Source organism: Ostrinia nubilalis, chromosome 28, assembly GCF_963855985.1.
Source record: "Ostrinia nubilalis chromosome 28, ilOstNubi1.1, whole genome shotgun sequence".
Classification (NCBI taxonomy): Eukaryota; Metazoa; Arthropoda; class Insecta; order Lepidoptera; family Crambidae; genus Ostrinia; species Ostrinia nubilalis.
Window position 1 is genome coordinate 3,080,303 of NC_087115.1, and position 27,930 is coordinate 3,108,232.

Below are 27,930 nucleotides of genomic sequence, written 5' to 3' on the forward strand. Positions count from 1 at the left end.
AAAATCAAGTGGCAGAGGGCGGGTCACATAGCTCGTAAAGCCGATGGCCGCTTTGGCAAGGAAGTTCTCGAGCGGCGACTACGAGCCTGAAGGCGTAGTGTGGACAGGCCGCCCACTAGGTGGACCGACGATCTGGTGAAGGTCGCGCGCAGCGCAGGACTGGTCTTTGTGGAAAACCTGGCCTTGTGGAGGCCTCAGTGGACGTATTTCTGCTGAAACGAAGGTACTCACCAGGCGTCGGTGAAGGTGTTGTGCCTCGGAGGCGGCAGGTCCAGCTCCTCGTCTAGCTGGAAATGGAGTTCTTCACGCGGCTCGTCTTCGGGCGGCGGCGGCGGTGCTCTCTCGCGGGAGCCCGCCTTTGTGCGCCTTTTATAACTGACAAGGCGTCAGGCACTACTGACCAGGCGTCAGGTACTACTGGTCAGACATCAGGTACTACTGACCAGACATCAGGTACTACTGACCAGGCGTCAGGTACTACTGACCAGGCGTCAGGTACTACTGACCAGACGTCAGGTACTACTGACCAGGCGTCAGGCACCACTGACCAGGCGTCAGGTACTACTGACCAGACGTCAGGTACTACTGACCAGGCGTCAGGTACTGTTGACCAGGCGTCAGGTACTACTGACCATTCATTAGGTACTTCTGACCAGGCAGCGGCCTATTTTCTTCTGATTAATTTCGTTGCGGGTCCACAGGAGCTGGCTACACAGGAGTTGCAGCGGTGGGAACGAGAGGTGGGAATGGCACTCACCAGGCGTCGGTGAAGGTGTTGTGCCTCGGAGGCGGCAGGTCCAGCTCCTCGTCTAGCTGGAAGTGGAGTTCCTCACGCGGCTCGTCTTCGGGCGGCGGCGGCGGCGCCCTCTCGCGGGATCCCGCTTTTGTGCGGCTCTTACTACTGACCAGTATCTAAGTCGGTTCATCCCTTCACTGGTTGGGTTATTGGCGGTCAAGCTGTAGATCCTGGCTACACAGGAGTTGCAGCGGTGGGAACGAGAGGTAGGAACAGTCCCGTATATAAGTAGGTTGCGGGCATCGCAGGATCACTCGCTATAGACATCCTTGCAGGTGGCCTTTGTCCAGCGGTGGACGTCCTACGGCCGGTACGTGGCCTCCACTCCAGAACCTTGCTGCCCCATTAGCCGTCACTTGAACGAGTCCAGATCTTACAAGTATAGGCACTCACCTGGCGTCAGGTACTACTGACCAGGCGGCAGCGGCCTGTGTTCTTCTGATTAATTTCGTTGCGGGTCCAATGACAGTTTAACTTTTCCCCGGGACAAACTTGACCTTCACAGGTTGGGTTATTGGCGGTCAAGCTGTAGATCCTACACAGGAGTTGCAGCGGTGGGAACGAGAGGTGGGAATGGAACTCACCAGGCGTCGGTGAAGGTGTTGTGCCTCGGAGGCGGCAGGTCCAGCTCCTCGTCTAGCTGGAAATGGAGTTCCTCACGCGGCTCGTCTTCGGGCGGCGGCGGCGGCGCCCTCTCGCGGGATCCCGCTTTTGTGCGCCTTTTATAACTGACCAGGCGTCAGGTACTACTGACCGGGCGTCAGGTACTACTGACCAGACGTCAGGTACTACTGACCAGACATCAGGTACTACTGACCAGGCGTCAGTTGCTACTGACCAGGCGTCAGGTACTACTGACCAGGCGTCAGGTACTACTGACCAGGCGTCAGGCACTACTGACCGTTCATACCTACTTCTGACCAGGCAGCGGCCTATTTTCTTCTGATTAATTTCGTTGCGGGTCCACAGGAGCTGGCTACACAGAAGTTGCAGCGGTGGGAACGAGAGGTGGGAATGGAACTCACCAGGCGTCGGTGAAGGTGTTGTGCCTCGGAGGCGGCAGGTCCAACTCCTCGTCTAGTTGGAAATGGAGTTCTTCACGCGGCTCGTCTTCGGGCGGCGGCGGCGGCGCCCTCTCGCGGGATCCCGCTTTTGTGCGCCTTTTACTACTGACCAGTATCTAAGTAGGTTCATTCCTTCAATGGTTGGGTCATTGGCGGTTGTTACTTCGATAGTGAGTGTAGTGGAAGTTTATAAATGAAAAGAGTGGACTGTATGAAATTAATTATCTATTCGGTATAAGTTTACAATGTTATCGAGACCGTTTTGTGCAAAGTCGTTGAAGAGAGTGCGTCAGGATCGTCTTCTTCGATGTTCGCTCGCGAACCGAACATTGCTCGTTCGTTCGCCGAACGCTCGCCGCTCCCTCCGGTCACGCCGCCCGCGGGCAATGTCCGTGAGTAGACAGCGGTCAAGCTGTAGATCCTGGCTACACAGGAGTTGCAGCGGTGGGAACGAGAGGTGGGAGTCCCGTATCTAAGTAGGTTGCGGGCATCGCAGGATCACTCGCTATAGAAATCCTTGCAGGTGGCCTTTGTCTAGCGGTGGTCCTACGGCCGGTACGTGGTCTCCACTCCAGAACCTTGCTGCCCCATCGGCCGTCACTTGAACGAGTCCAGATCTTACAAGTCTAGGCACTCACCTGGCGTCAGGTACTACTGACCAGGCGGCAGCGGCCTGTGTTCTTCTGATAATTTCGTTGCGGGTCCAATGAAAGTTTAACTTTCCCCGGGACAAACTTGACCTTCACAGGTTGGGTTATTGGCGGTCAAACTGTAGATCCTGGCTACACAGGAGTTGCAGCGGTGGGAATGGTACTCACCAGGCGTCGGTGAAGGTGTTGTGCCTCGGAGGCGGCAGGTCCAGCTCCTCGTCTAGCTGGAAATGGAGTTCTTCACGCGGCTCGTCTTCGGGCGGCGGCGGCGGCGCTCTCTCACGGGAGCCCGCTTTTGTGCGCCTTTTCACCTGGAGGAACAGTCGATCAACAATCAATTACGGTTTTCGCGAATGAAAAATCCGCCAGATGGCAATACGTAGATGCGAGGTCCAAATGCTTTTGACATGTTATTTTTGACATGACATTGACAGATATGTCAAAATCCACCAATCACGCAGCAGTCAGACCCCACATCCACGTCCCGCCATCTAGCGGATCTTTCATTCGCGAAAACCCTCATTCGTGCAATTATAGTCGGAGTTTCTTGCGCTGCTTCTTCTTAGCACTGGCCCATTTATTGTCCTGAAGCAGTAGTAGGGTTAATACGGGGACGTGTAAAAGTGCTTTTTAAAGCCCATTTACAGAAATAAATGAGTTTTATGAGTTTTTTTTTTACGATTCATTGAGTTATGCTTTTTACCAGAGTTTCATAAACAAAAATTTGAGGTTACAATATAACAAGTTTTTTTGAATATTTATACAGGGTGTGGTTTTGTAAAACAACGCCCATCTCAGGCGGTAGTAGACATGAAAGTAATTACAAGAAAAATACAAATAAAATTATTCTTCTTGTCGTGTCGACAACAAACCTACACAGCGTCGGCCCAAAACTCCGCCACAAGAATGAAATTTTAACTATTAAGTACTTTATTATTAAAAAAACCTTGTTCAAACGTCTCCTAAAACTTTCGAGACGGCGCTTGTTACCGCCCGCACCACCCCCGCGTGCCCCGCTACACCACCGATTGCATGCGGCCACCGCCCCGGGACTAACCGATAGCTCGCATTTTTTTTGGCATCAGTGTCGTGATTGAGACACACCCCTGAGATGGACGTTGTTTTACAAAACCACACCCTGTTTAATACTGGGACGGTGTAAAAGCGCTGACTTTTTCTTAATTTTAATTTTTAAACATCTGTGACTCATATAATCTATTATTATTTATTCTATTATTATTATTTATGTATGTATATTTTATGCAGTATAGGTTAGTGTCCGTGACTCCCACTCGGTATGGGGCACACTGAAAACCAGCGTCGTGGCCTTCCTCACCGGGGGCCACGGCATATGCTGAGTCCCATTGCGATGGACATCGCTGTGCGACAGGGTGGCACTGCTCAGTTTACTTTCTCTTCCATTGTATGTTTTATGTCACCTCTGTCTTATTTTCTTTTTTTATTTACATATTTTGTCTTTTGTGATGTCGATGCAATAAATGTTTCTTTCTTTATATTTTTTCCAACAACAAGATCGTAAATGATAGAAGTAAGTGCCCCAATGCTTAGTTCTAATTCTTACCTCTGTCCAAACATCGCTGGCGCTCCTCTCTGAGTCAGGGCTGCCTATGGACACGGACCTCTCATCCAGGGAGGACTTTTCACTCGGCTCTTCTGTTGACAAGATACGATAAATAATAAGTATACAGTGTGAGTCACGTTAAAGTGTACATATGAAAATATATAAAACTAGACCTATTTTTATCGACAAAAAAGAGGTCAAAAAATTTTTGAGATTTTTTTTTAATTTTTTATAGAATATTTTTTCTTCCAATTACTTATTGTAAAGAAAATGTAATAACTTTTAAACTAAGCGGTATATCCTGATAAAATAAAAATAGTAATAATGCTAAATAAAAGGCGATACTAAAAAAATCCATAAAATACACAAAAAAAGCCAACAAATAATAAAAAATGATACTTTTTGAAAAAAATCAGCTTTTAAATACGTGTTTTTTTGGTTATTTGATAAATTTCTCCAAAAAATGCCCCTATAACCGGTGGTTTTTATTACTTTGTATTATTCTCTATTGTATTCATCATCATCATCATCATCATTTCAGCCATAGGACGTCCACTGCTGAACATAGGCCTCCCCCAATGCTTTCCATGTTGATCGATTGGTAGCGGCCTGCGTCCAGCGTCGTTGTATTACCTTCGTAAAACTAAAAATCGCATGTCTCTATCCCTATCACAACATTTGCAATTATCGTTTGAACTAAGCCTCTCCGGGCGCGCCATTCAACGCTTCGTTAACAACGAAACTGAAAATGGCTCTAGATTTGTAATTTTGATAAAGACAAGTTAGATTTCAAATAAAAACAAAAGATTTCGAAGTAAAATAAGCATTTTAGTTAAAATTAAAATTGTCTCTACCTGTAGCGGAGAATAATGTTGTGGCAGGCCTTTGTTCAAACGATCATAGCAAATGTTGTGATAGGGATAGAGACATGCGATTTTTGATTTTACAAAGATAATACGATAGAAAATAATACAAAGTAATAAAAACCACCTGTTATAGGGGCATTTTTTGGAGAAATTTATCAAATAACCAAAAAAACACGAATTTAAAAGCAGATTTTTTTCAAAAAGTTTCACTTTTTATTATTTGTTGGCATATTTGTGTATTTTATGTATTTTTTTAGTATTGCCTGTTATTTTAGCATTATTACTGTTATTATTTTATCAGGATATACCGCTTAGTTTAAAAGTTATTACGTTTTCTTTACAATAAGTAATTGGAAGAAAAAAAATTCCATAAAAAATAAAAATAAAATCTCAAAAATTTTTTGACCTCTTTTTTGTCGATAAAAATAGGTCTAGTTTCATCTATTTTCATATGTGCACTTTAACGTGACTCACACTGTATAGACACACAATGTGATATAATACAATAGGGATGTTTCGTGGGTAAATAGCAAGAGTTTGAATAGATCTAGCGCATAACTCAGTAAGTGTCTGAGGTATGGGAGCGGCACGGGAGAGGTGATTTTGACATATTATGACGTGACAGAGCATACAGACCTGAAGTCTCACTGACATTTGACGTAACAAAAACACCCTCCCGTGCCGCATCCATATCTCAGGCGCTGACTCAAATAAGCGATAGTTCATCAGTTAACTTACGACAGATATTACTTATTCGACACGTAGGTAATATTTTTTTTCACTCTATCAAAACAATGAAAATTGACAGAGATTACAAAGCGCACCAAAGCTCACGCCCGAATTCACAAACATTACTATGAGGTCTCACAGAGCGCGTGGACGCACAGGGTGACACATGAACCAATTACAGAGCTCTATTCAACGCTGTGCATTCGATTCGCTGCTTCACATACGCAAGCATTGTTTGTGAATACGGGCGTCAAAGTAGGAGCTTGTGACGTCACTACGTTGTAACAAGTGTAGCACAGCGTGACGTCATGCGGAAGTTCAACGCTACATAACTTCTTAATTAATCGTTTGATTTTTTTTTTTTTTTTATGAGTTCTGCCACTTGGCAATCTGTGTAAACACAATAAGCCATTCAGATGAGGTATCTTGATCTTGTCTTGACAGCAGAAGGAATTCCTATGAATCCCTTTCATCTGGTATCCCCAAATCTCACTGCAAGTGTGGGGACACTATGCCGTTTCAATCTGGAGTGTGTGATACTTCCTGTGCCCACCAGTTTCGATGCCAGTTCATTGACGTGAGTTGATATTCTCGTCTGATAGCTTTCGCTGTATTTAGCGATCTCTTGCTTAACGGTGTCGAGCTTCAGGTCCTCGTGTATATATTTGTTGCTCACGTAGTAGGGTATGTCTAGCATGGCTCTCAATGTCTTGCTTTGAAATCTTTCGAGAATCTCTATGTTGCTATTGCTAGCAGAACCCCACAGCTGGATTCCGTAAGTCCAGATTGGCTTAAGGATGGTCTTGTAGATAGCTATTTTGCTTTCATGTGAGAGGTTCGATTTGCGGCCTATCAACCAGTACATTGATCTGACTTTCATATCCAGCTGTTTACGCTTGGTCCAGATATGCTTTCTCCAGGTGAGTCTTCTATCAAGATGCATACCCAAATATCTGGCATCTTCGGCCTGAGGAATTTCCTCGTTATAGAGTCTTATTGGGGGACAAGTCTGCCTTCTCAGGGTGAAGGTCACATGGACAGATTTTCCTTGATTGACCTTAATACGCCATTTATCCAGCCATTCCTCCACCTTATGGATGTGGGTTTGTATGTTGGCTGACGCCGTGCCGGGATCCTCGTGAACTGACAGAAGGGCTGTGTCATCTGCATAGGTGGCAGTTATGGTATCAGCATATGTAGGAAGGTCCGCGGTAAAAAGCAAGTACAGGACTGGTCCCAATATACTCCCTTGTGGTACTCCTGAGAGTATTTCATTTAGATGAGTAACTTCGCTATTGAATTTTACCTCAAAGCATCTACCGTATAGATATGACCGAAGAATCGGAAAGAATGAGTGAGGCAGCTGTTTTTTAAGTTTGAAGAGAAGTCCTTCGTGCCACACTCTGTCGAATGCCTGGCTGATGTCCAGGAAGACAGCAGAGCAGTATTGTTTGCATTCTAGCGCTCGACTTATAGTATCCGTAATACGGTGTACCTGCTCGATGGTTCCATGTTGCTCTCGGAATCCAAACTGGTGAGGAGGAATAACTTCCGGGAGATGACGGCGCATCCTGTTTAGCAATATTTTTTCGAGGAGTTTACCCAACACAGGGAGCAGGCTTATGGGTCTGTAGGAGCTTGCTTCGTGGAGAGGTTTGCCTGGTTTGGGTATCATTATAACCTGCGCAATTTTCCACTGAGCGGGGTAGATTGCTAGTCTTAGACAGGCATTGAAGATGGCCGCGACGTGGATAATGCCCTTTCTGGGCAGCTGCTTAAGTAGTTGTGCGTCGATTGAGTCGTAGCCTGGCGTTTTACCCTTCTGTAGTCTCAGAATCTCCCGCCATAGTTCGTTAGGGCTTACACTTTTTAGTGGTAAGCTCATCTGCAGTGGTGCGTCTAGGTATTCAGAGACTTCTTTGTCGTGTCCAAGGTTTTTGCTTGGTAGGGGGATGAAGATAGTTTTTAGGTGCTCAGCGTACACTTGGGCCTTTTCAAGTTCTGTTTTTGCCCACTTGCCATCCGGCGCTTTTATGGGTGGTATGTGTTCTTTCGGTCGTTTAAGCCTTTTTGTTATCTTCCATAGCGAATAGTTAGTATCTTTGTTAGGAGTGAGTTCAGCCAGTTGCTTTTGTAGTCGCTCGTTTGCTGCCTGGGAGATCATGTGTTTGAGTTCCTCAGAGGCCTTGTTGAAAGCTTTTTTGTCACAGGGGTATTTTGTAGAATGCCATATTTTTCTTAGCAGTCTTCTTTCATTAACCTTATCTTTTATGAGTTTGGAGTAGCGGGCATTTTGTGTTGCTTTCGGACTTAGAAAGGGTGTAGACTCTTTGACAGCTAAGTGAATAAGCTTATTGAGAGTTTCGATAGCTGTTTCAACGCTATCTGTGTTGTTCAATGGCAAGTTCAATTTTATGGATTCTGATATTTTGGTTCTGTATTTGTCCCAGTCTGTTTTGTGGTTATACAGCCTTTGTATGTACTCAGTAGGAATGAACATGCAGTGAATATTTATAATTACTGGCGTGTGGTCGGACGACAGGTCAGTACATTCTTCCATGTTCATTTGTTGGAGCGGGATATTTTTGGTGATGAAAAAATCCAAGAGGTCTGGTACCTTTTGTGGGTCCGCAGGCCAGTATGTAGGAACACCATGCGAAGCACAATGAAGGTTAAGGTCATTCGTAGCTACATATAGTTGTCGACCTCGTGTCGTGGTTAGCCTGGAGCCCCAGAAAACGTGTTTAGCATTCCAGTCTCCACCGCAAATAAATCTGTTTCCCAGTGTGTTAAAGTAAGTCTTGAATTCATCACTTGTGATGGTATGCCTAGGGGGACAGTAAATAGCAGACACTGTTATTTCCGTCTTGTTATCTTGGATCCTGATCGTAGTTGCCTGTATCTTCTCAGTTTTATGTTCCCCAAAATCATAATGTTTGATGTTTTCCCTTATTATTATCGCTGTTCCTCCGTGTGAATTACCAGACGGGTGGTTTGTAGTGTACACCATGTAGTTTTTAAGTTGGAAGTGGGTTTTTGGTGTAAACCTTGTTTCGGTGATCAAAGCCACGTCAACTCTTTCGAGTTTCAAGAAAAGTTCAAGCTCCTGTCGACGTTCTGTCAGTCCGTTGGCATTCCAGGTGATTATTCGAAGATTTAGGGGAGCTTTATAAGGCTTGTGATTAATTGGATCATACGATCCATCATGTTGTCTAACATAACGTTTATTATGTTTTGGAATTTGTTGAACATGGCGTCTAGTACTTCCCCGAAATTATTTGGGTCCTTGATGTCTGTTGTCGATCTTGTTATGTTCTTTTGTTTTGTCGCTTGTGCGTATGTAATATTTGGTTTCGAATGGTTGTAGTTCTTGGTTTGCGGATTTGCATGTGCGGTTTGTGTTGGATTCTTGTGATAATGATCTTTTGCTGTATTATTTGTGTTTTCATTGGTTTCTTTACCTTTTCCTGTCTTGTTTTTCGTGAGTAGTTCTTTGTACTGCTTGTATTTTGTGCAACCCTTGTAGCTAGCTGGGTGCTTTTCTTGGCAGTTGGCACAAGTTGCCTCGGTGTCCGGTCTTTTTAAACAGCTTGCTGTTGGGTGTTCTTCCCCACATTTAACACATCTAAATGGTCTGTTGCATTGATTTTTTGCATGTCCAAATCTTTGACATCTTTTACACTGTAAAATGTCCAGCTTTTTGTATGGCGCTTCGAATGAAACTTTTACGTAGTTCACTTTGTTGATTTTGAAGATGTCTTTGTTGTTATGTTTCGGCTCAAGATCTACATAGAATAGGGGTAGAGGCTGTTTTGAGCTTTTATGTCTTACATTTGTGATGTGCCGGACTTCATGTCCGAGTTCCAGAAGCTCTTTTTTTATGCATTCTGTGTCTTCTGAAGAGTGTAAGCCCCGTAACACCACTCTATAGGCTCTCTCGCTTTTGAGTTTGTATGTATAATGGCTAACATTATTCTCCATAAAGTTAGCTCGTATGTTTTTGTACGTGTCTATGTCACCAGGCATTATTTTAACTATGTGTCCTGACCTCAGAGTTGTCATAGTATATTTGTCGGTGTTTTCAATTGTGGAGAGGAGTTCTTTTAATTTCGTTATGTCTATGACTCCAGTAACAAATATAGGTTCTGGCTTTGGCGGTTTAGGCTCCTTAGGTTGTTGACTGGGTTCGTCAGTACTTTCTGACTCCAAGATTTGAAATCTGTTTTCCGTGGTTACTGCATATGTTGTCTTGTTTAGTTTGCTATTTTTCTTTGCCCATTCAGGGCTGGATTCCGCTTTCCTTTTCATAGGGACCTGATCATTTTGCCAGGGTTGATTTTGTTTTTTACCTTGTTCATCGTTCCTCTCAGATGTGTTTGATCTCTCATTCACCTCATCGTTTGAACTTGTTATTTTTGTTGTTTCAGTCGGTAGATTTCCAAGTGAGTGACTCCTTGCACGAACAAACATGCTTTTCTGGAGTAATTTTTGTGTCATCTTTGGTTTGTTTTGGTTGTCGTTTGATTGAAAAATAAAAATATACGTGTCCAATATTTTTTTATATTTACACTTACTATCCGACCAAAACAATTAGGCGCACGGCAAACATGGCGTCACTGGAGCTAGGGAGGTGAGGGAGGTGAATATCAAATCACTTCGAGACAAACTGTTACCTAGTACTAGGTATGAAATGAGTACACACAAATTAGTCACTAGGGTGAGCGCGGGGAGATGAGGAGACGCGGTGCGGGCGCCGAAACCGCATTCCTGTCATGCGCCTAATTGTTGTGGTGGGCTAGTACAAAAGATTGGACGTGGATTTCTAAAGGAAATTTCTATTTTCTAAAGATCAAATCATTTTTATTTGCGAACATGGGTATTACAAGTAGTTGTTACAAGTTTTTTAGTATATCCATCTTCCACCTTTTAGCATGCAGAATTATAATTTAGACTAGGCGCAGACCATTGATTTTTAGTTGGCCGATAGTTGTGCCCGATTTTAAATTGTATGAAGAATCGGCTAAATCGAATCGGCGTAATGTGCGCACTCCCATACATGCCCATACTGATCAACTGCTCGACTAAACTATCGGCAGACGAAAAATTAATGGTCTGCGCCTACTCTTAAAGTTATAAATGGTAATGACGTATTTTTAGTATTAGATAGTAACGTACCTTGCCGACGTGAGAGCGGCACGAACTCGGGCACGTCCGGGTTCAGATGGTCGTGCGCAGGCGCGGCCAGGCGGCCCGTGCGGAACATTCTGCGGAAACACGAATATTATTAATAAAAGTTCTTGAGTGGCGACCACGAGCCGGAAGACGTAGCGTGGGCAGGCCTCCCACTAGGTGGACCGACGATCTGGTGAAGGTCGCGGGAGGTGACTGGATGCGAGCGGCGCAGGACCGGTCTTTGTGGAAATCCTTGGGGGAGGCCTTTGTCTAGCAGTGGCAGGGCCGTCTTTAACCTACTAGGGGCCCTGGGCACTTAAGGATCAATGGTGGTGGAGAAAGGTCTTTCGAGCAGACGGGGGCCCCCTCGGTCGCGGGGCCCTGGACACGTGCCTAAAGTACCCAGTGGGAAAGAGGGGCCTGAGCAGTGGACGTCTTTCGGCTGAAACGATTAATAAAAGTGAGTTCATTAAACAAAATATGATACTTTTCAAGTCTGTGCCGGTATAAATACCGACTTTGAAGATATCAACCAAGGTATATCAGTTTTCCTAATAAATAACGCACTCAAAAAGCTTGACTGTGGCCGACTTTACCCGTTGTCTTTGTTGAGCGGCAAAACGCGACATGCGCGACGTAATTTGACCAAATACTACATAGGCCACTAATAATAAATTATACAACAACTCATATCGTCGTTGCCACGTTTGTCGTTCACTTAATGCAACAGCTAAGCTAACTTTGCTTGGCTATGTATCAGAGATGTGAGAGATACGGACATTCTCAGCACCAACATCTTGTAAGGCAAGCTATATTGGGACGTGTATATGTGCCCTGAAAAGGGCTTGCAATTTAATAAATTGAGTTACCTGGGCAAGGGCGGCGGCGGCACTGCCTTCAGAAGGCTCGACACGGGCGCGACTAGCGGCCCGCCCATATGCCCACTATTTGCTTCACCCGCTGTCTTAGATGAGTGACAGAACGCGACAACGCGACAGGGCGCGACAAGAAGCGACGTAATGCGACATGACGCGACGCTTTGTGACGTAATGCGGCCAATACTTCACGCTACGTGTGTCATACGCGACTATGTCTGCGGAATTTCTCAGCAGTCAACATCCCGAAGTGATGGAAGGGTACGCTACATAGGGACGTTTTTAAGTGCCCAGAAAGCATATGCGCGCAATGTTACTGGTTACAGTGTGACTCACGTGATTGGTTTGTAACAAACTCTGAAAGGGGCCTGCAAATGAGTGAAGAATTTACCTGGGCAAAAGCGGGAGCGATACTTCTCAGCACCAGCTCATATGTAGTCCCGAAGTGGTGGTAAGGCAAGCTTTTGGGACATGTATAAGAGCCTGCATACTAATAATTTGGTTGGGTTTTTATTGGCGGTGAAGCTGTAGATCCTGGCTACACAGGAGTTACAGCGGTGGGAACGAGAGGTGGGAATAGTCCCGTAAAGTAATAGATTGAGTTACCTGGGCAAGGGCGGCGGCGGCACTGCCTTCAGAAGGCTCGACACGGGCGCGACGAGCGGCCCGCCCATCGTGGCGAGAGGGAATATGCCCACCATTTGTCTTAGATGAGTGACGTAACGCTACAGCGCGACAGGGCGCGACAAGAAGCGACATGACGCGAAGTAATGCGAGCAATACTTCGTGTGACGTATGACATAATGTCATGACACCCGTCTACATAGGTCATTACTAAAGCCTGGTCCGTGAGCACGTAGAATTTTGTCCAATGACCCCAAGCTACCCATCCTTATCGCTCGCGCGTAATTATGTTGCTGTCGCGCTCGCACACTCACTGCGGGCGCCCGTCGCACAGTCGCGACAGCAACATAATTACGCGCGAGCGATAAGGATGGGTAGCTTGGGGTCATTGGACAATATTCTACGTGCTCACGGGCCAACCTTTATACACAACTGCTCACTTGATAAATTTAGTGCCGGGTCGCGTCGCGTTGCTGCGTTTGTCTTTCACCTAGGACGACGGGATATATAGACTCCTGGAAAGACACACAGTGACGTCACATACCTGGGCAAGGGCGGCGGCGGCACTGCCTTCAGAAGGCTCGACACGGGCGCGACGAGCGGCCCGCCCATCGTGGCGAGAGGGAATATGCCCACCATTTGTCTTAGATGAGTGACGTAACGCTACAACGCGACAGGGCGCGACAAGAAGCGACGTAATGCGACATGACGCGAGCAATACTTCGTGTGACGTATGACATATGTCATGACACCCGTCTACATAGGTCATTACTATAGATGACCCACGCTGAACTGTCCCACCAAACTCAATGACAGGGGGGCGCCACCATCGTTCAACTATATGGTTTCCAACATGGCAAAAATCGGAAGCAGCGATCCGGTATTGACGGTGGCGCCCCACCGTCAATGTCATGCATAGGACATTTCAGTATTTTGGAACTATATACACAACAACTGATCACTTGATTGACAACAACTGCTCACTTGACTTGACAATGCGACAAGAAGCGACGTAATGCGAGCAATACTTCGTGTGACATATGACACATGTCATGACACTCGTCTACATAGGTCATTACTAAAGCCTGGTCCGTGAGCACGTAGAATTTTGTCCAATGACCCCAAGCTACCCATCCTTATCGCTCGCGCGTAATTATATTGCTGTCGCGACTGTGCGACGGACGCCCGCAGTGAGTGTGCGAGCGCGACAGCAACATAATTACGCGCGAGCGATAAGGATGGGTAGCTTGGGGTCATTGGACAATATTCTACGTGCTCACGGACCAACCTTTATACACAACTGCTCACTTGATAAATTTAGTGCCGGGTCGCGTCGCGTAGCTGCGTTTGTCTTACATCTAGCACAACGGGTTACATGGACGGCTGGCAGCACACAGTGACGTCACATACCTGGGCAAGGGCGGCGGCGGCACTGCCTTCAGAAGGCTCGACACGGGCGCGACGAGCGGCCCGCCCATCGTGGCGAGAGGGAATATGCCCACCATTTGTCTTAGAAGAGTGACGTAACGCTACAATGCGACAGGGCGCGACAAGAAGCGACTAATGCGACATGACGCGACGTAATGCGAGCAATACTTCGTGTGACGTATGACATAATATGTCATGACACTCGTCTACATAGGTCATTACTAAAGCCTGGTCCGTGAGCACGTAGAATTTTGTCCAATGACCCCAAGCTACCCATCCTTATCGCTCGCGTGTAATTATATTGCTGTCGCGACTGTGCGACGGGCGCCCGCAGTGAGTGTGCGAGCGCGACAGCAACATAATTACGCGCGAGCGATAAGGATGGGTAGCTTGGGGTCATTGGACAATATTCTACGTGCTCACGGGCCAACCTTTATACACAACTGCTCACTTGATAAATTTAGTGCCGGGTCGCGTCGCGTGGCTACGTTTGTCTTACATCTAGCACAACGGGTTACATGGACGGCTGGTAGCACACAGTGACGTCACATACCTGGGCAAGGGCGGCGGCGGCACTGCCTTCAGAAGGCTCGACACGGGCGCGACGAGCGGCCCGCCCATCGTGGCGAGAGGGAATATGCCCACCATTTGTCTTAGATGAGTGACGTAACGCTACAGCGCGACAGGGCGCGACAAGAAGCGACATGACGCGAAGTAATGCGAGCAATACTTCGTGTGACGTATGACATAATGTCATGACACCCGTCTACATAGGTCATTACTAAAGCCTGGTCCGTGAGCACGTAGAATTTTGTCCAATGACCCCAAGCTACCCATCCTTATCGCTCGCGCATAATTATGTTGCTGTCGCGCTCGCACACTCACTGCGGGCGCCCGTCGCACAGTCGCGACAGCAACATAATTACGCGCGAGCGATAAGGATGGGTAGCTTGGGGTCATTGGACAATATTCTACGTGCTCACGGGCCAACCTTTATACACAACTGCTCACTTGATAAATTTAGTGCCGGGTCGCGTCGCGTTGCTGCGTTTGTCTTTCACCTAGGACGACGGGATATATAGACTCCTGGAAAGACACACAGTGACGTCACATACCTGGGCAAGGGCGGCGGCGGCACTGCCTTCAGAAGGCTCGACACGGGCGCGACGAGCGGCCCGCCCATCGTGGCGAGAGGGAATATGCCCACCATTTGCTTCCTGCGTCTGCCGGGCATACCAACATGATATTAGCAATTTTAAAGATTTGACACTACAACTTAAGATTGACAGAAATAGGAAGTACATAATAAATGAAGGTTATGATCGCGTAACAAAATTGATTATAACTCAATTTATTTTCGCCCGTATTCACAAACATTATTATGAGGTCTCACAGTGGACGCACAGGGTGACACGCAAACCAATGACAGAGCTCTATTCAACGCTATACGTTCGATTTGCTGCTTCATTTTAGCAAGCATTGTGTGTGAATACGAGCGTTTTGATTCATTTACTTAAAGAAGTAAACACCTTGAACATTAAATAACTGTTTCACATTTTACATAATCTATTTGAGATCCACCTGAATAATATTTCTAAAACCATTAAACTATACAAGTACTCATTTATCAACTCGCTTACACACAATCGATCAAATAAGTCATTGATATTTATTATCAAAAGCTTAGTGTACAATATTTATCTTCCGAAAAACTTGTTTGATAGGGAATATATTAACTCGTGTAACCCCAAGTGATACCATGAAACCACTTTGAAAATTCTATTTTGCTGGTACAGTCGACAGCACATCAAGCTATACATTTTCGTTGCAAAGTCGCCCCTATCGCAACTACGTAAGATACCACAGTGTTTACGTTGACGTGCTGTTGACCGTACTTGAAGAGCTAAGTACACCTTATAAGTTTCTCGATTCAACTCAGATGATGAGATAATTTAAGATGCTACTATACATATGAATATGGGAAATATGCCTTATTTATAAATTTGTAGCGACTTCTATGATCCGCAGAGCGTACAAACGCATGCAGTTCGGTTCAGCCGCGTTTCTCTCACCTCGCTTTACTGTACTAATGATGATGGTTGCTTCACAAGTACGAACATCGAGGTGTTTTACACACAAAATAAGATGATTTAATTTTAATTTTTACCTACATTTTCATTAATAAATTAGATTAGATTTGAAAAAGAAAAGAAAAGATGTCAAGTGACAAGTGGTTAAATATCAGAAAAAAATTGTTTTTCGAACAATGGTTAGCTCGATTTTTTAACTATTAGTTAACATTTTGTTAATATTTAACCATTAGTAGCAAAATTTAACAATTTGTTATTTTAACTATGAATCAAAAAACTGGGCCTTAGTGTATTAGACATTTAAACTTGAATTGTATGTTTTGTATTCAAATATTACATGCGAGTACGTGTTCGTCTAAACTTTCGTTGCGCGACTGACAACCCGCGCTAACTGCGTACCTCGCTGATCTCATCGCATATCCTCGCACACATCATAGTATAAGATCCCGCTATACAACGACCTTCACCGAGATGCTTATTTGATGAAACATATTTTATATTCAATTTAACATGTCAATAATTATATTGCATATGGGTTGCCTAATAAATTTCAGTCCAGGATATGATTAATTAATAATTAAAAAAATATTTTCTTTTAAATATTTCATCGGTTTGACTATTAAACAAATTCCATACCAATCGAAAGTATGAAGCCCATAGAATATGCAAACGTTAGGTTGCCTATTCTTTTCCAGTCATAACCCTCGGGTTGCCAGGCATAAACAGGTAAATTGATAGTGCATTTTGCATCGGTCTGATAATTTAATCAAATTTAAATGAAAATAAAGATTATTTCATTATGAACACAGTGGTATAGGGGTGCCTGCGAAAAATCAGTCCTGAATGACGGTTGTCGAATTTTGTAAAGTGAAATTAAAACTGAAAGGTGACATTTTTCGAGTAGTTGGCAACATTTGGGAAAGACGAGTTGTATGAGGCGTTTGTGTGTCTTGTCAAGAGGTGTCGCTTGGGTGAAGAAATTTCTCCAGTGTTGCCATGCTTTGGGAGATTTGGTCCAAAAATGTCGAAAGTGGAAATAACAACTTCCGGTCAAAAATTTGGATGACGCCTCCTGCAAAAGGGTCGTGCAAATGACATTTGACCATTTTCATCTCGATCACCTGGCAACACTGGCAGCTACAGGGAAAAGTATTTTTTTCGACATGGGTGTCTTTAAAGTTATCTAAGGACGGACAGAAGGAGATATGGCAGAAAAAATCCAAAAATGGGGTTTGGTCGGTTATACGACCCAGATTATGGGAAAAATCCGAAAATTCAGAAAATCAAGATGGCGACCGAGTGAGCGGCCATTTTGTAAAAAGTTTCAGATTTCTGATTTTTCAAATGCATTTTTTGGGCAGTTGGCTACATTTGGGAAAGTCGAGTTGTATAGAGCGATTACGTAGTTTGCTAAGGAGTATCGTTTGGAAAAACAACATTTTCCAGTGTTGCCATACTTTGGAAGATTTGGTCAAAACATGTAAAAAATGGAAATAATGACTCTTGGTCTAAAATTTGGATGACGCCTCCTGCAAATAGGTCAAACTAATGACATTTGACTATTTTTATCTCGATCACCTGGCAACACTGGCAGTTACGGGGCCACAAAATTTTGGGACTTGGTTGGTTGGGTTGTTTTTGTTATGATAAATGTATTTTTGTTTTCTTAGCCATCGTATAAGTGTTCTGTGGCCCTATTGAAGTATTGAAGAGTCGAGTCAAATTCAAGTTCGTTCCTGCTGTTCTGGTTCATCGGAGTTTTGTTCGTTCCTTCACGAATCGCGAAAAGACTTTCTGTTATGTTCACAACTATGTGATTTGAGATTTCTCAATATGCAAATGCTTTTTTTATTTGTGATGTTGAAAACTTTGCGAAAAGACGCTTTTGGTGTTTATTACGTGTGTTCATAAATAAAAGAAAATGATTAAATTCAAAAGTTTCTGTTTATTTGCATTTCCATGTGCAATGTAGAATCCTTTTTTGACGCATCAAAAATGAATCTATGGTGACTCTTGGGCTTAAAACTATCGCTCGGCCTTCGGCCTCGCCTTTTTCTACGATAACTAAGCCCCCCTGCATACAATTTGTATGGAGAATTTAGTTCCATTACGAAAATGGGTGACTGCTTGGCGGCCATCTTGGATTTCCAAAATTTTGCATTTTTCGCTTAATCTGGACCATTTTACGCGCCGAACCCCATATTTACTTTTTTTCTAACTTAAACCAATCCCGTGAAACAATTCCTTAAACCCACCCAAGTCCCAAAATTTTGTGGCCCCGTAACTGCCAGTGTTGCCAGGTGATCGAGATAAAAATAGTCAAATGTCATTAGTTTTACCTATTTGCAGGAGGCGTCATCCAAATTTTTGACCGGAATTCGTTATTTCCACTTTCGACATTTTTGGACCAAATCTCCCAAAGCATGGCAACACTGGAGAAATTTCTTCACCCAAGCGACACCTCTTGACAAGACACACAAACGCCTCATACAACTCGTCTTTCCCAAATGTTGCCAACTACTCGAAAAATGTCACCTTTCAGTTTTAATTTCACTTTACAAAATTCGACAACCGTCATTCAGGACTGATTTTTCGCAGGCAACCCTATACCACCGTGTTCATAATGAAATAATCTTTATTTTCATTTAAATTTGATTAAATTATCAGACCGATGCAAAATGCACTATCAATTTACCTGTTTATGCCTGGCAACCCGAGGGTTATGACTGGAAAAGAATAGGCAACCTAACGTTTGCATATTCTATGGGCTTCATACTTTCGATTGGTATGGAATTTGTTTAATAGTCAAACCGATGAAATATTTAAAAGAAAATATTTTTTTAATTATTAATTAATCATATCCTGGACTGAAATTTATTAGGCAACCCATATGCAATATAATTATTGACATGTTAAATTGAATATAAAATATGTTTCATCAAATAAGCATCTCGGTGAAGGTCGTTGTATAGCGGGATCTTAGACTATCATGATCGGCGATGTGACGCACAGCCACCAGGTGCGCAGTTAACTCGACTGGGTTGTATAACAAGTAGGTATGTTACGTGTCCGTCATAAAGTTAATATACCTAGCGGAATAGAGCAACAAAGGACTGAGCGAGCGAGATGTCACTAGCAACAATACTGTGTGTTAAAAAAGCTTAAGAGCAAAATGACGATTTGTAAGAACTATTTATTAGTCTAAACAAATAAAGAAATTTTGACTTTGACTTTGACTTAAGCAACTTTTCTTTAGCAACTATTTGACAGTTTTTATATTAGCACTTATTGGAACGCTGAAAATTTGGACTCTTGGGATTTTTTTTTAGATTTTACATGAGTGAAATCGTGGATGTTTATGAGAAATAGTGCTTCAGAAACACGGTGACTGGTTCAGTGATTGATCTATTGTACAAAACAGTGAAATAATTCTGACACTGACACACAAGTGTCATCCAAAATAGGTTTCATTTGACAGCTCGTGGTTGTTGCTCTATTCTAATATTAACTTTATGGTCCTGTCTATCCAAAGCTATCCAAGTATGTCACGTACCGTTTCTCGCCAGGTTTCTCGTCGCTGGCTTCGGATTGCAGCGGCGGGTGAGGGAGCACGTAGAATTTCGTCCAATGACCCCAAGCTACCCATCCTTATCGCTCGCGCGTAATTACATTGCTGTCGCGCTCGCACACTCACTGCGGCCGCCCGCCGCACAGTCGCGACAGCAACATAATTACGCGCGAGCGATAAGGATGGGTAGCTTGGGGTCATTGGACGAAATTCTACGTGCTCGGTGACCGGACTTCAACCGGCCGCTACTATTACATAAATGTGAGTACGTGTTCGTCTCAACTTTCGCTGCGCGACCTGTAACTATTCCTTATTTTCCAACGCTATCGCTGTCGTCATCCAAGTGCGTCACTTCCCTACCCTTTCAAAGCTATCCAAGTATGCCACTTCCCTATCTTTCCAAAGCTATCCAAGTGCGTCACTTCCCTATCCTTCCAAAGCTATCCAAGTATGTCACGTACCGTTTCTCGCCGGGTTTCTCGACACTGGCTTCGGATTGCAGTGCGCGGAATTATATAGCTGTCGCGCTCGCACACTCACTGCGGGCGCCCGCCGCACAGTCGCGACAGCAACATAATTACGCGCGAGAGATAAGGATGGGTAGCTTGGGGTCATTGGACGAAATTCTGTGCTTAGTGACCGGACTTCAACCGTCCGCTACTATTACATAAATGTGAGTACGTGTTCGTCTCAACTTTCGCTGCGCGACCTGTAACTATTCCTTATTTTCCAACGCTATCGCTGTCATCCAAGTGCGTCACTTCCCTATCTTTCCAAAGCTATCCAAGTATGTCACTTAACTATCTTTTCAAAGCTACCTATCCAAGTGCGTCACTTCCCTATCTTTCTCCAGCTACCTATCCAAGTGCGTCACTTCCCTATCTTTCCCCAGCTACCTATCCAAGTGCGTCACTTCCCTATCTTTCCCCAGCTACCTATCCAAGTGCGTCACTTCCCTATCTTTCCAAAGCTATCCAAGTATGTCACGTACCGTTTCTCGCCGGGTTTCTCGTCGCTGGCTTCGGACTGCAGCGGCGGGTCGTCTATGGAATCGTTCTTCTTGTCTGGGTCGTCTTCCGTCGGCGATTCGACGGCGTCTGGATCTGGCTGAGTTTCCTGGAATTAAATAAAATAAATTATACACACTGAAAGAAACAAAAGAATGAAAGAATAAAAACGACAGTTGACACAAATCTAAATTTATAAAAGCGAAAGGTCTCTTAGACTCACTCAACGAAATCAGAAACTACAAGTGCTAGGAGTCTCAAATTTTGGATGGGGGTTCCTTTTAAAACGTAGGTTCACGCTCACTAAGACGGGATTTTGTAAAATTCAGGTAAACGGTAAACGGCATCTACGCGTACGAAGTCGAAGTACGAAGTAGTTACTAATAATCCCGTTAACCCCTCGTGGTAAGCTCGGGGTTCGAACCAGCGTTTCTCGGATCACAATTCGACCTGACAACAAATAATTCCTTGTATTAAGGCAAGGCAAAGAACGATTTTAATTATTAGTGACCTGCCCCGACTTCGCACGGGTGCTAAATATACACATAAACCTTCCTCTTGAATCACTAATTATTAAAAATACAAATCAAAATCCATTGCGTAGTTTTAAAGATCTAAGCATACATAGGGACAGACAGCGGAAAGCGACTTTATAAAATAAAGTACTACTAGCGGCCGCCCGCGACTTCGTACGGGTGGATCCCGTTTTACCCCCTTAGGATTGATCCTTTCTTAGCGGATGCCTTCGTCATAACATCTGCCTGCATGCCAAATTTCAGCCTGATCCGTCCAGTGGTTTGGGCTGTGCGTTGATATTTTATTTTATTTTATTTTTATTTTAGATCACTATGTTAGTCAGTCAGTCAGTCAGCTTTGAGTTATATTTAGACTATGTATGTAGTGATAATAGGTTTTAAAAGTTTAAATAATGATAAACTTACCTCTACTTTTTCACTCGTTGTCAACGTCAATTCTTCGACCTTCTGTATGCTCTCTTCAATTTCTTTCTCTGCTATACTCGGCGCTTCCTTCTGCTCCTCCATTTCCATGCTCGACTCCTCGTTTTTTGACTCCTCAGCCGAAACAGTCTCAATCGAAGTTTCGGCCTCAACGTTCGGCTTTTCGGCTACGACTTCGGCTTCGGCGTGCTCAGAGTCGGAATGCGGCTTTTCGGCCTCGGATTCGGGATTCGGCGCGTCTTTCGGCTTGTAATCTGGTTTTCTTTCAACCTTATCGCTGTCTTCGTGGTTAGTGATGTCCAGGATCGGCCATTTTGTCGGCTCGAACGCTGTTCGCACCTGGTGGTGGTAAAATTGAAAGTTTATACAACTGAGTAGAATGAAGGTTAAGAATTTAAGAGGTAACAGAATAACGAGTAACTTAGAATTTAAGTTACGTTCCTTTGATAAAACATGATGGTGTAAATAAAGATAGTCGCAATTCCCTCATGGCTTACCAGCACCATATTTGATGGATATCATGCTGAAAAGCTAGTCCTATTTGTTAGACCTCGTCACCTTGATGTAGATTGGAGTCCAGCTTGAAAGACGCTATGTCTTTTGATTAATTTCGTTACGGGTCCAATGATAGTTTAACTTTCCCCCGGGACAAACCTGACCTTCACTGGCTGGGATTTTATTGGCGGTCAAGCTGTAGATCCTGGCTACACAGGAGTTGCAGCTGTGGGAACGAGAGGTGGGAATAGTCCTGCAGGAACTGGGTCAGTTATGTGCTGTACCTGTAGTTACCACAAGTAACTACATTGTAGTATCAGTCGTCAGCCGTCACCACGCGGTGGAATGACGCGATGAGAGTGACGGGGATGGCTCCGGGCGCCATATTGCGGCGCTAGTCACACTGACGGTAGTTACCTTGAAGCCGGATATCAGCTGCAGCTTGTCCGAGTCCCGAATAGCATCTAACACAAGCTGGACGTCAGCACGTGGTAGAATGACGCGATGAGAGTGACGGGGATGGTTCCGTCGCTAGTTACACTGACGGTAGTCACCTTGAAGCCGGATATCAGCTGCAGCTTGTCCGAGTCCCGGATGGCGTCCAACACCAGCTGGACGTCAGCCGTCAGCGCCCGCACGCGGTGGAATGACGCGATGAGAGTGACGGGGATGGTTCCGTCGCTAGTCACACTGACGGTAGTCACCTTGAAGCCGGATATCAGCTGCAGCTTGTCCGAGTCCCGGATGGCGTCCAACACCAGCTGGACGTCAGCCGTCAGCGCCCGCACGCGGTGGAATGACGCGATGAGAGTGACGGGGATGGTTCCGTCGCTAGTTACACTGACGGTAGTCACCTTGAAGCCGGATATCAGCTGCAGCTTGTCCGAGTCCCGGATGGCGTCCAACACCAGCTGGACGTCAGCCGTCAGCGCCCGCACGCGGTGGAATGACGCGATGAGAGTGACGGGGATGGTTCCGTCGCTAGTTACACTGATAGTCACCTTGAAGCCGGATATCAGCTGCAGCTTGTCCGAGTCCCGGATGGCGTCCAACACCAGCTGGACGTCAGCCGTCAGCGCCCGCACGCGGTGGAATGACGCGATGAGAGTGACGGGGATGGTTCCGTCGCTAGTTACACTGATAGTCACCTTGAAGCCGGATATCAGCTGCAGCTTGTCCGAGTCCCGGATGGCGTCCAACACCAGCTGGACGTCAGCCGTCAGCGCCCGCACGCGGTGGAATGACGCGATGAGAGTGACGGGGATGGTTCCGTCGCTAGTTACACTGATAGTCACCTTGAAGCCGGATATCAGCTGCAGCTTGTCCGAGTCCCGGATGGCGTCCAACACCAGCTGGACGTCAGCCGTCAGCGCCCGCACGCGGTGGAATGACGCGATGAGAGTGACGGGGATGGTTCCGTCGCTAGTTACACTGATAGTCACCTTGAAGCCGGATATCAGCTGCAGCTTGTCCGAGTCCCGGATGGCGTCCAACACCAGCTGGACGTCAGCCGTCAGCGCCCGCACGCGGTGGAATGACGCGATGAGAGTGACGGGGATGGTTCCGTCGGGCGCCATCTTGCGGCGGAGGAAGAAGTCGCGCGCCAAGTTGTCAGGGCTGAAGTAGTATTCGCTGTGAAGAACAAATAATGTTTTAAAATACTGATAAATACAAGTATATTGACATTATAAATAAAAGTTAGTTGCCTGTCTGTTAACTTTTCTCGCTTAAAGCACTGGAAATATTTAGATGGATTTCGTTACACAAACAGTTTAAGATACATGGGAAAACATAGTTTTTAAAAAGGTCTTTGAAAAGTTTACATGTGCAAAATCTAGTCAACAAAACCCTGTAGATCCGGATCTGCCGAACACTTACCGTGGATGTCGTAAGAGGCGACTAAGGGACAATAATATGCGAACATCAGGCCTCCCCAACCCGTCTGGCCAGCGTGGGGAGTGTAGGACAAATCCTCCATTTGCCTCTGGTAAATAGTTTCGTGTTCCTGAAATGGAGACTAAATGACTATTATACTCACATCTGCTTCTTGATGAGGTCTTTCAATGTAGCGTGGTCAAGCCCCATGCCGTAAGGCGTGGCTGTAGCAGCCGCGGCTCCGTAGTAGAACGCCTGGGCGAGCGGCGGCGCCAGGGGTGCTCCGATGCCGTACTGGACTACTTAGTGACTTCAACCAGCTTACATTTGCCTTTAGGGGGGGCTGTGTACCTTCAGTGGGGACTAAAAGACCTGATAATACTCACATCTGCTTCTTGATGTGTACTGGACTACTTAGTGACTTCATCCAGCTTATATTTGCATTTAGGGGGGGCTGTGTGCCTTCAGTGGGGACTAAAAGACCTGATAATACTCACATCTGCTTCTTGATGAGGTCTTTCAGCGTAGCGTGGTCAAGCCCCATGCCATAAAGCGTGGCTGTAGCAGCCGCGGCTCCGTAGTAGAACGCCTGGGCGAGCGGCGGCGCCAGGGGTGCTCCGATGCCGTACTGGACTACTTAGTGACTTCAACCAGCTTACATTTGCCTTTAGGGGGGGCTGTGTACCTTCAGTGGGGACTAAAAGACCTGATAATACTCACATCTGCTTCTTGATGAGGTCTTTCAGCGTAGCGTGGTCAAGCCCCATGCCATAAAGCGTGGCTGTAGCAGCCGCGGCTCCGTAGTAGAACGCCTGGGCGAGCGGCGGCGCCAGGGGTGCTCCGATGGCATACTGGACTTCTTAGAGCCGTCAACTGGCTTACATTTGCCCTTAGGGGGGGCTGTGCTCCTGTGGTAAGGACTAGACAACCTGCTGATGATGATGGTGACATAATACTTACATCTGCTTCTTGATGAGGTCCTTCAGCGTAGCGTGGTCAAGCCCCATGCCGTAAGGCGTGGCTGTAGCAGCCGCGGCTCCGTAGTAGAACGCCTGGGCGAGCGGCGGCGCCAGGGGTGCTCCGATGCCGTACTGGACTAGTCAGTGACTTCAACCAGCTTATATTTGCCTTTAAAGGGGGCTGTGTGCCTTCAGTGAGGACTAAAAGACCTGATAATACTCACATCTGCTTCTTGATGAGGTCTTTCAACGTGGCGTGGTCAAGCCCCATGCCGTAAGGCGTGGCTGTAGCAGCCGCGGCTCCGTAGTAGAACGCCTGGGCGAGCGGCGGCGCCAGGGGTGCTCCGATGCCGTACTGGACTACTTAAAGACTTTAACCAGCTTTGATTTGTCTTTAGAGGGGGCTGTGTTCCTTCAGTAGAGACTAAAGGAGCTGATGATGATGATGGTGACATAATACTCACATCTGTTTCTTGATGAGGTCCTTCAGCGTAGCGTGGTCGAGCCCCATGCCATAAGGTGTGGCTGTAGCAGCCGCGGCTCCGTAGTAGAACGCCTGGGCGAGCGGCGGCGCCAGGGGTGCTCCGATGCCGTACTGGACTACTCAGTGACTTCAATCAGCTTACATTTGCCTTTAGAGGGGGCTGTGTTCCTGTGGTAGGGCCTAAAAGACCTGATAATACTCACATCTGCTTCTTGATGAGGTCTTTCAACGTGGCGTGGTCAAGCCCCATGCCATAAGGCGTGGCTGTAGCAGCCGCGGCTCCGTAGTAGAACGCCTGGGCGAGCGGCGGCGCCAGGGGTGCTCCGATGCCGTACTGGACTACTTAGTGACTTCAACCAGCTTTTATTTATCTTTAGAAGGGGCTGAGTTCCTGTGGTAGGGACTAAACGACCTGCTGATGGTGGTGGTGACTTAAATATACTCACATCTGCTTCTTGATGAGGTCCTTCAGCGTAGCGTGGTCAAGCCCCATGCCGTAAGGCGTGGCTGTAGCTGCCGCGGCTCCGTAGTAGAACACCTGGGCGAGCGGCGGCGCCAGGGGTGCTCCGATGGCATACTGGACTTCTTAGAGCCGTCAACTGGCTTACATTTGCCCTTAGGGGGGGCTGTGCTCCTGTGGTAGGGACTAGACAACCTGCTGATGATGATGGTGACATAATACTTACATCTGCTTCTTGATGAGGTCCTTCAGCGTAGCGTGGTCAAGCCCCATGCCATAAGGCGTGGCTGTAGCAGCCGCGGCTCCGTAGTAGAACGCCTGGGCGAGCGGCGGCGCCAGGGGTGCTCCGATGCCGTACCAGACTACTTAGTGACTTCAACCAGGCTATATTTGTCTTTAGAGGAGGCTGTGTACCTTCATTAGAGACTAAAGGAGCTGATGATGATGATGGTGACATAATACTCACATCTGTTTCTTGATTAGGTCCTTCAGCGTAGCGTGGTCAAGCCCCATGCCATAAGGCGTGGCTGTAGCAGCCGCGGCTCCGTAGTAGAACGCCTGGGCGAGCGGCGGCGCCAAGGGTGCTCCGATGCCGTACTGGACTACTTAGTGACTTCATCCAGCTTATATTTGCATTTAGAGGGGGCTGTGTGCCTTCAGTAGAGACTAGACGACCTGTTAATACTCACATCTGCTTCTTGATGACATCAAGTCTCCCCAATCCGTCTTGCCAGCGTGGGGAGTGTAGATCAAATCCTCCATTTGCCTCTGGTAAATTGGAGGGTCTTGCTCCTGCAGAGATGTCTTAATGACTATTATACTCACATCTGCTTCTTGATGAGGTCTTTCAGCGTGGCGTGGTCGAGCCCCATGCCGTAAGGCGTGGCTGTAGCAGCCGCGGCTCCGTAGTAGAACGCCTGGGCGAGCGGCGGCGCCAGGGGTGCTCCGATGCCGTACTGGACTACTTAGTGACTTCAACCAGCTTATATTTGTCTTTAGAGGGGGCTGTGTGCCTTCAGTGGGGACTAAACGACCTGCTGATGGTGGTGGTGACTTAAATGTACTCACATCTGCTTCTTGATGAGGTCCTTCAGCGTAGCGTGGTCAAGCCCCATGCCGTAAGGCGTGGCTGTAGCAGCCGCGGCTCCGTAGTAGAACGCCTGGGCGAGCGGCGGCGCCAGGGGTGCTCCGATGCCGTACTGGACTACTTAGCGACTTCAATCAGCTTCTATTTGCCTTTAGAGGGTGCTGTGTGCCTTCAGTGGGGACTAAACGACCTGCTGATGGTGGTGGTGACTTAAATATACTCACATCTGCTTCTTGATGAGGTCTTTCAACGTGGCGTGGTCAAGCCCCATGCCATAAGGCGTGGCTGTAGCAGCCGCGGCTCCGTAGTAGAACGCCTGGGCGAGCGGCGGCGCCAGGGGTGCTCCGATGCCGTACTGGACGACCAGGCCTGCGCCGACGCCGACACCCACGCCGCCCTGCGCCACCCGCAGCTGAGTGAGGAGAGGGAGGTGAGCGTGCCTTTGGGGGGAGGTTTAGGGGAGTTTTAGGGGGTTGAGGGTGATTTTAAGGGGGTTTAGGAGGAGTTAAAGGGGGTTTAGGAGGAGTTTAAGAGGTTTAGGGGGAGTTTAAGGGGGTTTATGGGGGCTTTAAGGGGGTTTATGGGGAGTTTAAGGGGGTTTAGGAGGAGTTTAAGGAGGTTTAGGGGGAGTTTCTTTATGAGGAGTTGTAGAAAACTTCGCTATGTCCAATGACAGTTTAAATTCCCCCTGGGACAAACTTGACCCTCACTGGTTGGGTTTTGATTGGCGGTCAAACTTTAGATCCTGGCTACAGGTTTAGGGGGGGTTTCTTTATGAGGAGTTATGGAAAACTTCATTATAGAGAGTTTGCGGGTTCAATGACAGTTTAACTTTCCCCCGGGACAAACTTGACCCTCTCTGGTTGGGTTTTACTGGCGGTCAAGCTGTGATCCTGGCTACACAAGAGTTGCAGCGGTAGGAACGAGAGGTGGGAATACTTGTAGTCCCTTATGGGGAGATTTGTTTTGAGAAAGGCTTGTTTTGGAGAAATTGTTTGGGGAGTTTTGTGATTTCAGGGAGGTAGAATCCCGTTTTTAGGAGAGTTCAGTATTTGTAAATTGAAAGAGGAAGCTCAATGACCCCGATGAATCAGAAGACCTAAACAACGCTGAAGCGTGGCTTCAAACAACATTTATGGGTTTACAGAGGAATTGTGTTT

The 27,930-nt window shown here is 46.3% G+C and overlaps 3 protein-coding genes across 3 annotated transcripts in view; all 3 read right to left on the bottom strand.

The window, feature by feature from the left end:
- Positions 1-227: 227 nt before the first annotated feature.
- LOC135085196 (uncharacterized) lies at positions 228-14,434 on the bottom strand. Its single transcript, XM_063979950.1, has 12 exons — positions 14,340-14,434; positions 13,769-13,867; positions 12,903-13,001; positions 12,341-12,439; positions 10,863-10,951; positions 4,068-4,184; positions 3,501-3,616; positions 2,679-2,821; positions 1,822-1,965; positions 1,381-1,515; positions 758-901; positions 228-366 (listed from the first exon to the last, which is right to left on the bottom strand). The coding sequence occupies exons 1-12, from the start codon at positions 14,432-14,434 to the stop codon at positions 228-230; spliced, it is 1,419 nt and encodes a 472-aa protein (XP_063836020.1).
- Positions 14,435-14,843: 409 nt separating this feature from the next.
- Positions 14,844-25,097, bottom strand: LOC135085197 (uncharacterized). Its single transcript, XM_063979951.1, has 6 exons — positions 24,964-25,097; positions 22,460-23,537; positions 21,393-21,749; positions 20,436-20,560; positions 14,902-15,009; positions 14,844-14,847 (listed from the first exon to the last, which is right to left on the bottom strand). The coding sequence occupies exons 1-6, from the start codon at positions 25,008-25,010 to the stop codon at positions 14,844-14,846; spliced, it is 1,719 nt and encodes a 572-aa protein (XP_063836021.1). The 5' UTR covers positions 25,011-25,097.
- Positions 25,098-26,504: 1,407 nt separating this feature from the next.
- Positions 26,505-27,930, bottom strand: part of LOC135085198 (la-related protein 1-like) — a 97,360-nt gene continuing 95,934 nt past the window's right edge. The window contains exons 10-12 of the mRNA XM_063979952.1: positions 26,995-27,167; positions 26,752-26,771; positions 26,505-26,644 (exon numbers count right to left, since the gene is read on the bottom strand). Of these exons, the coding sequence (XP_063836022.1) occupies positions 26,505-26,644; positions 26,752-26,771; positions 26,995-27,167 (333 nt within the window). The remainder of the gene's footprint in view (positions 26,645-26,751; positions 26,772-26,994; positions 27,168-27,930) is intronic.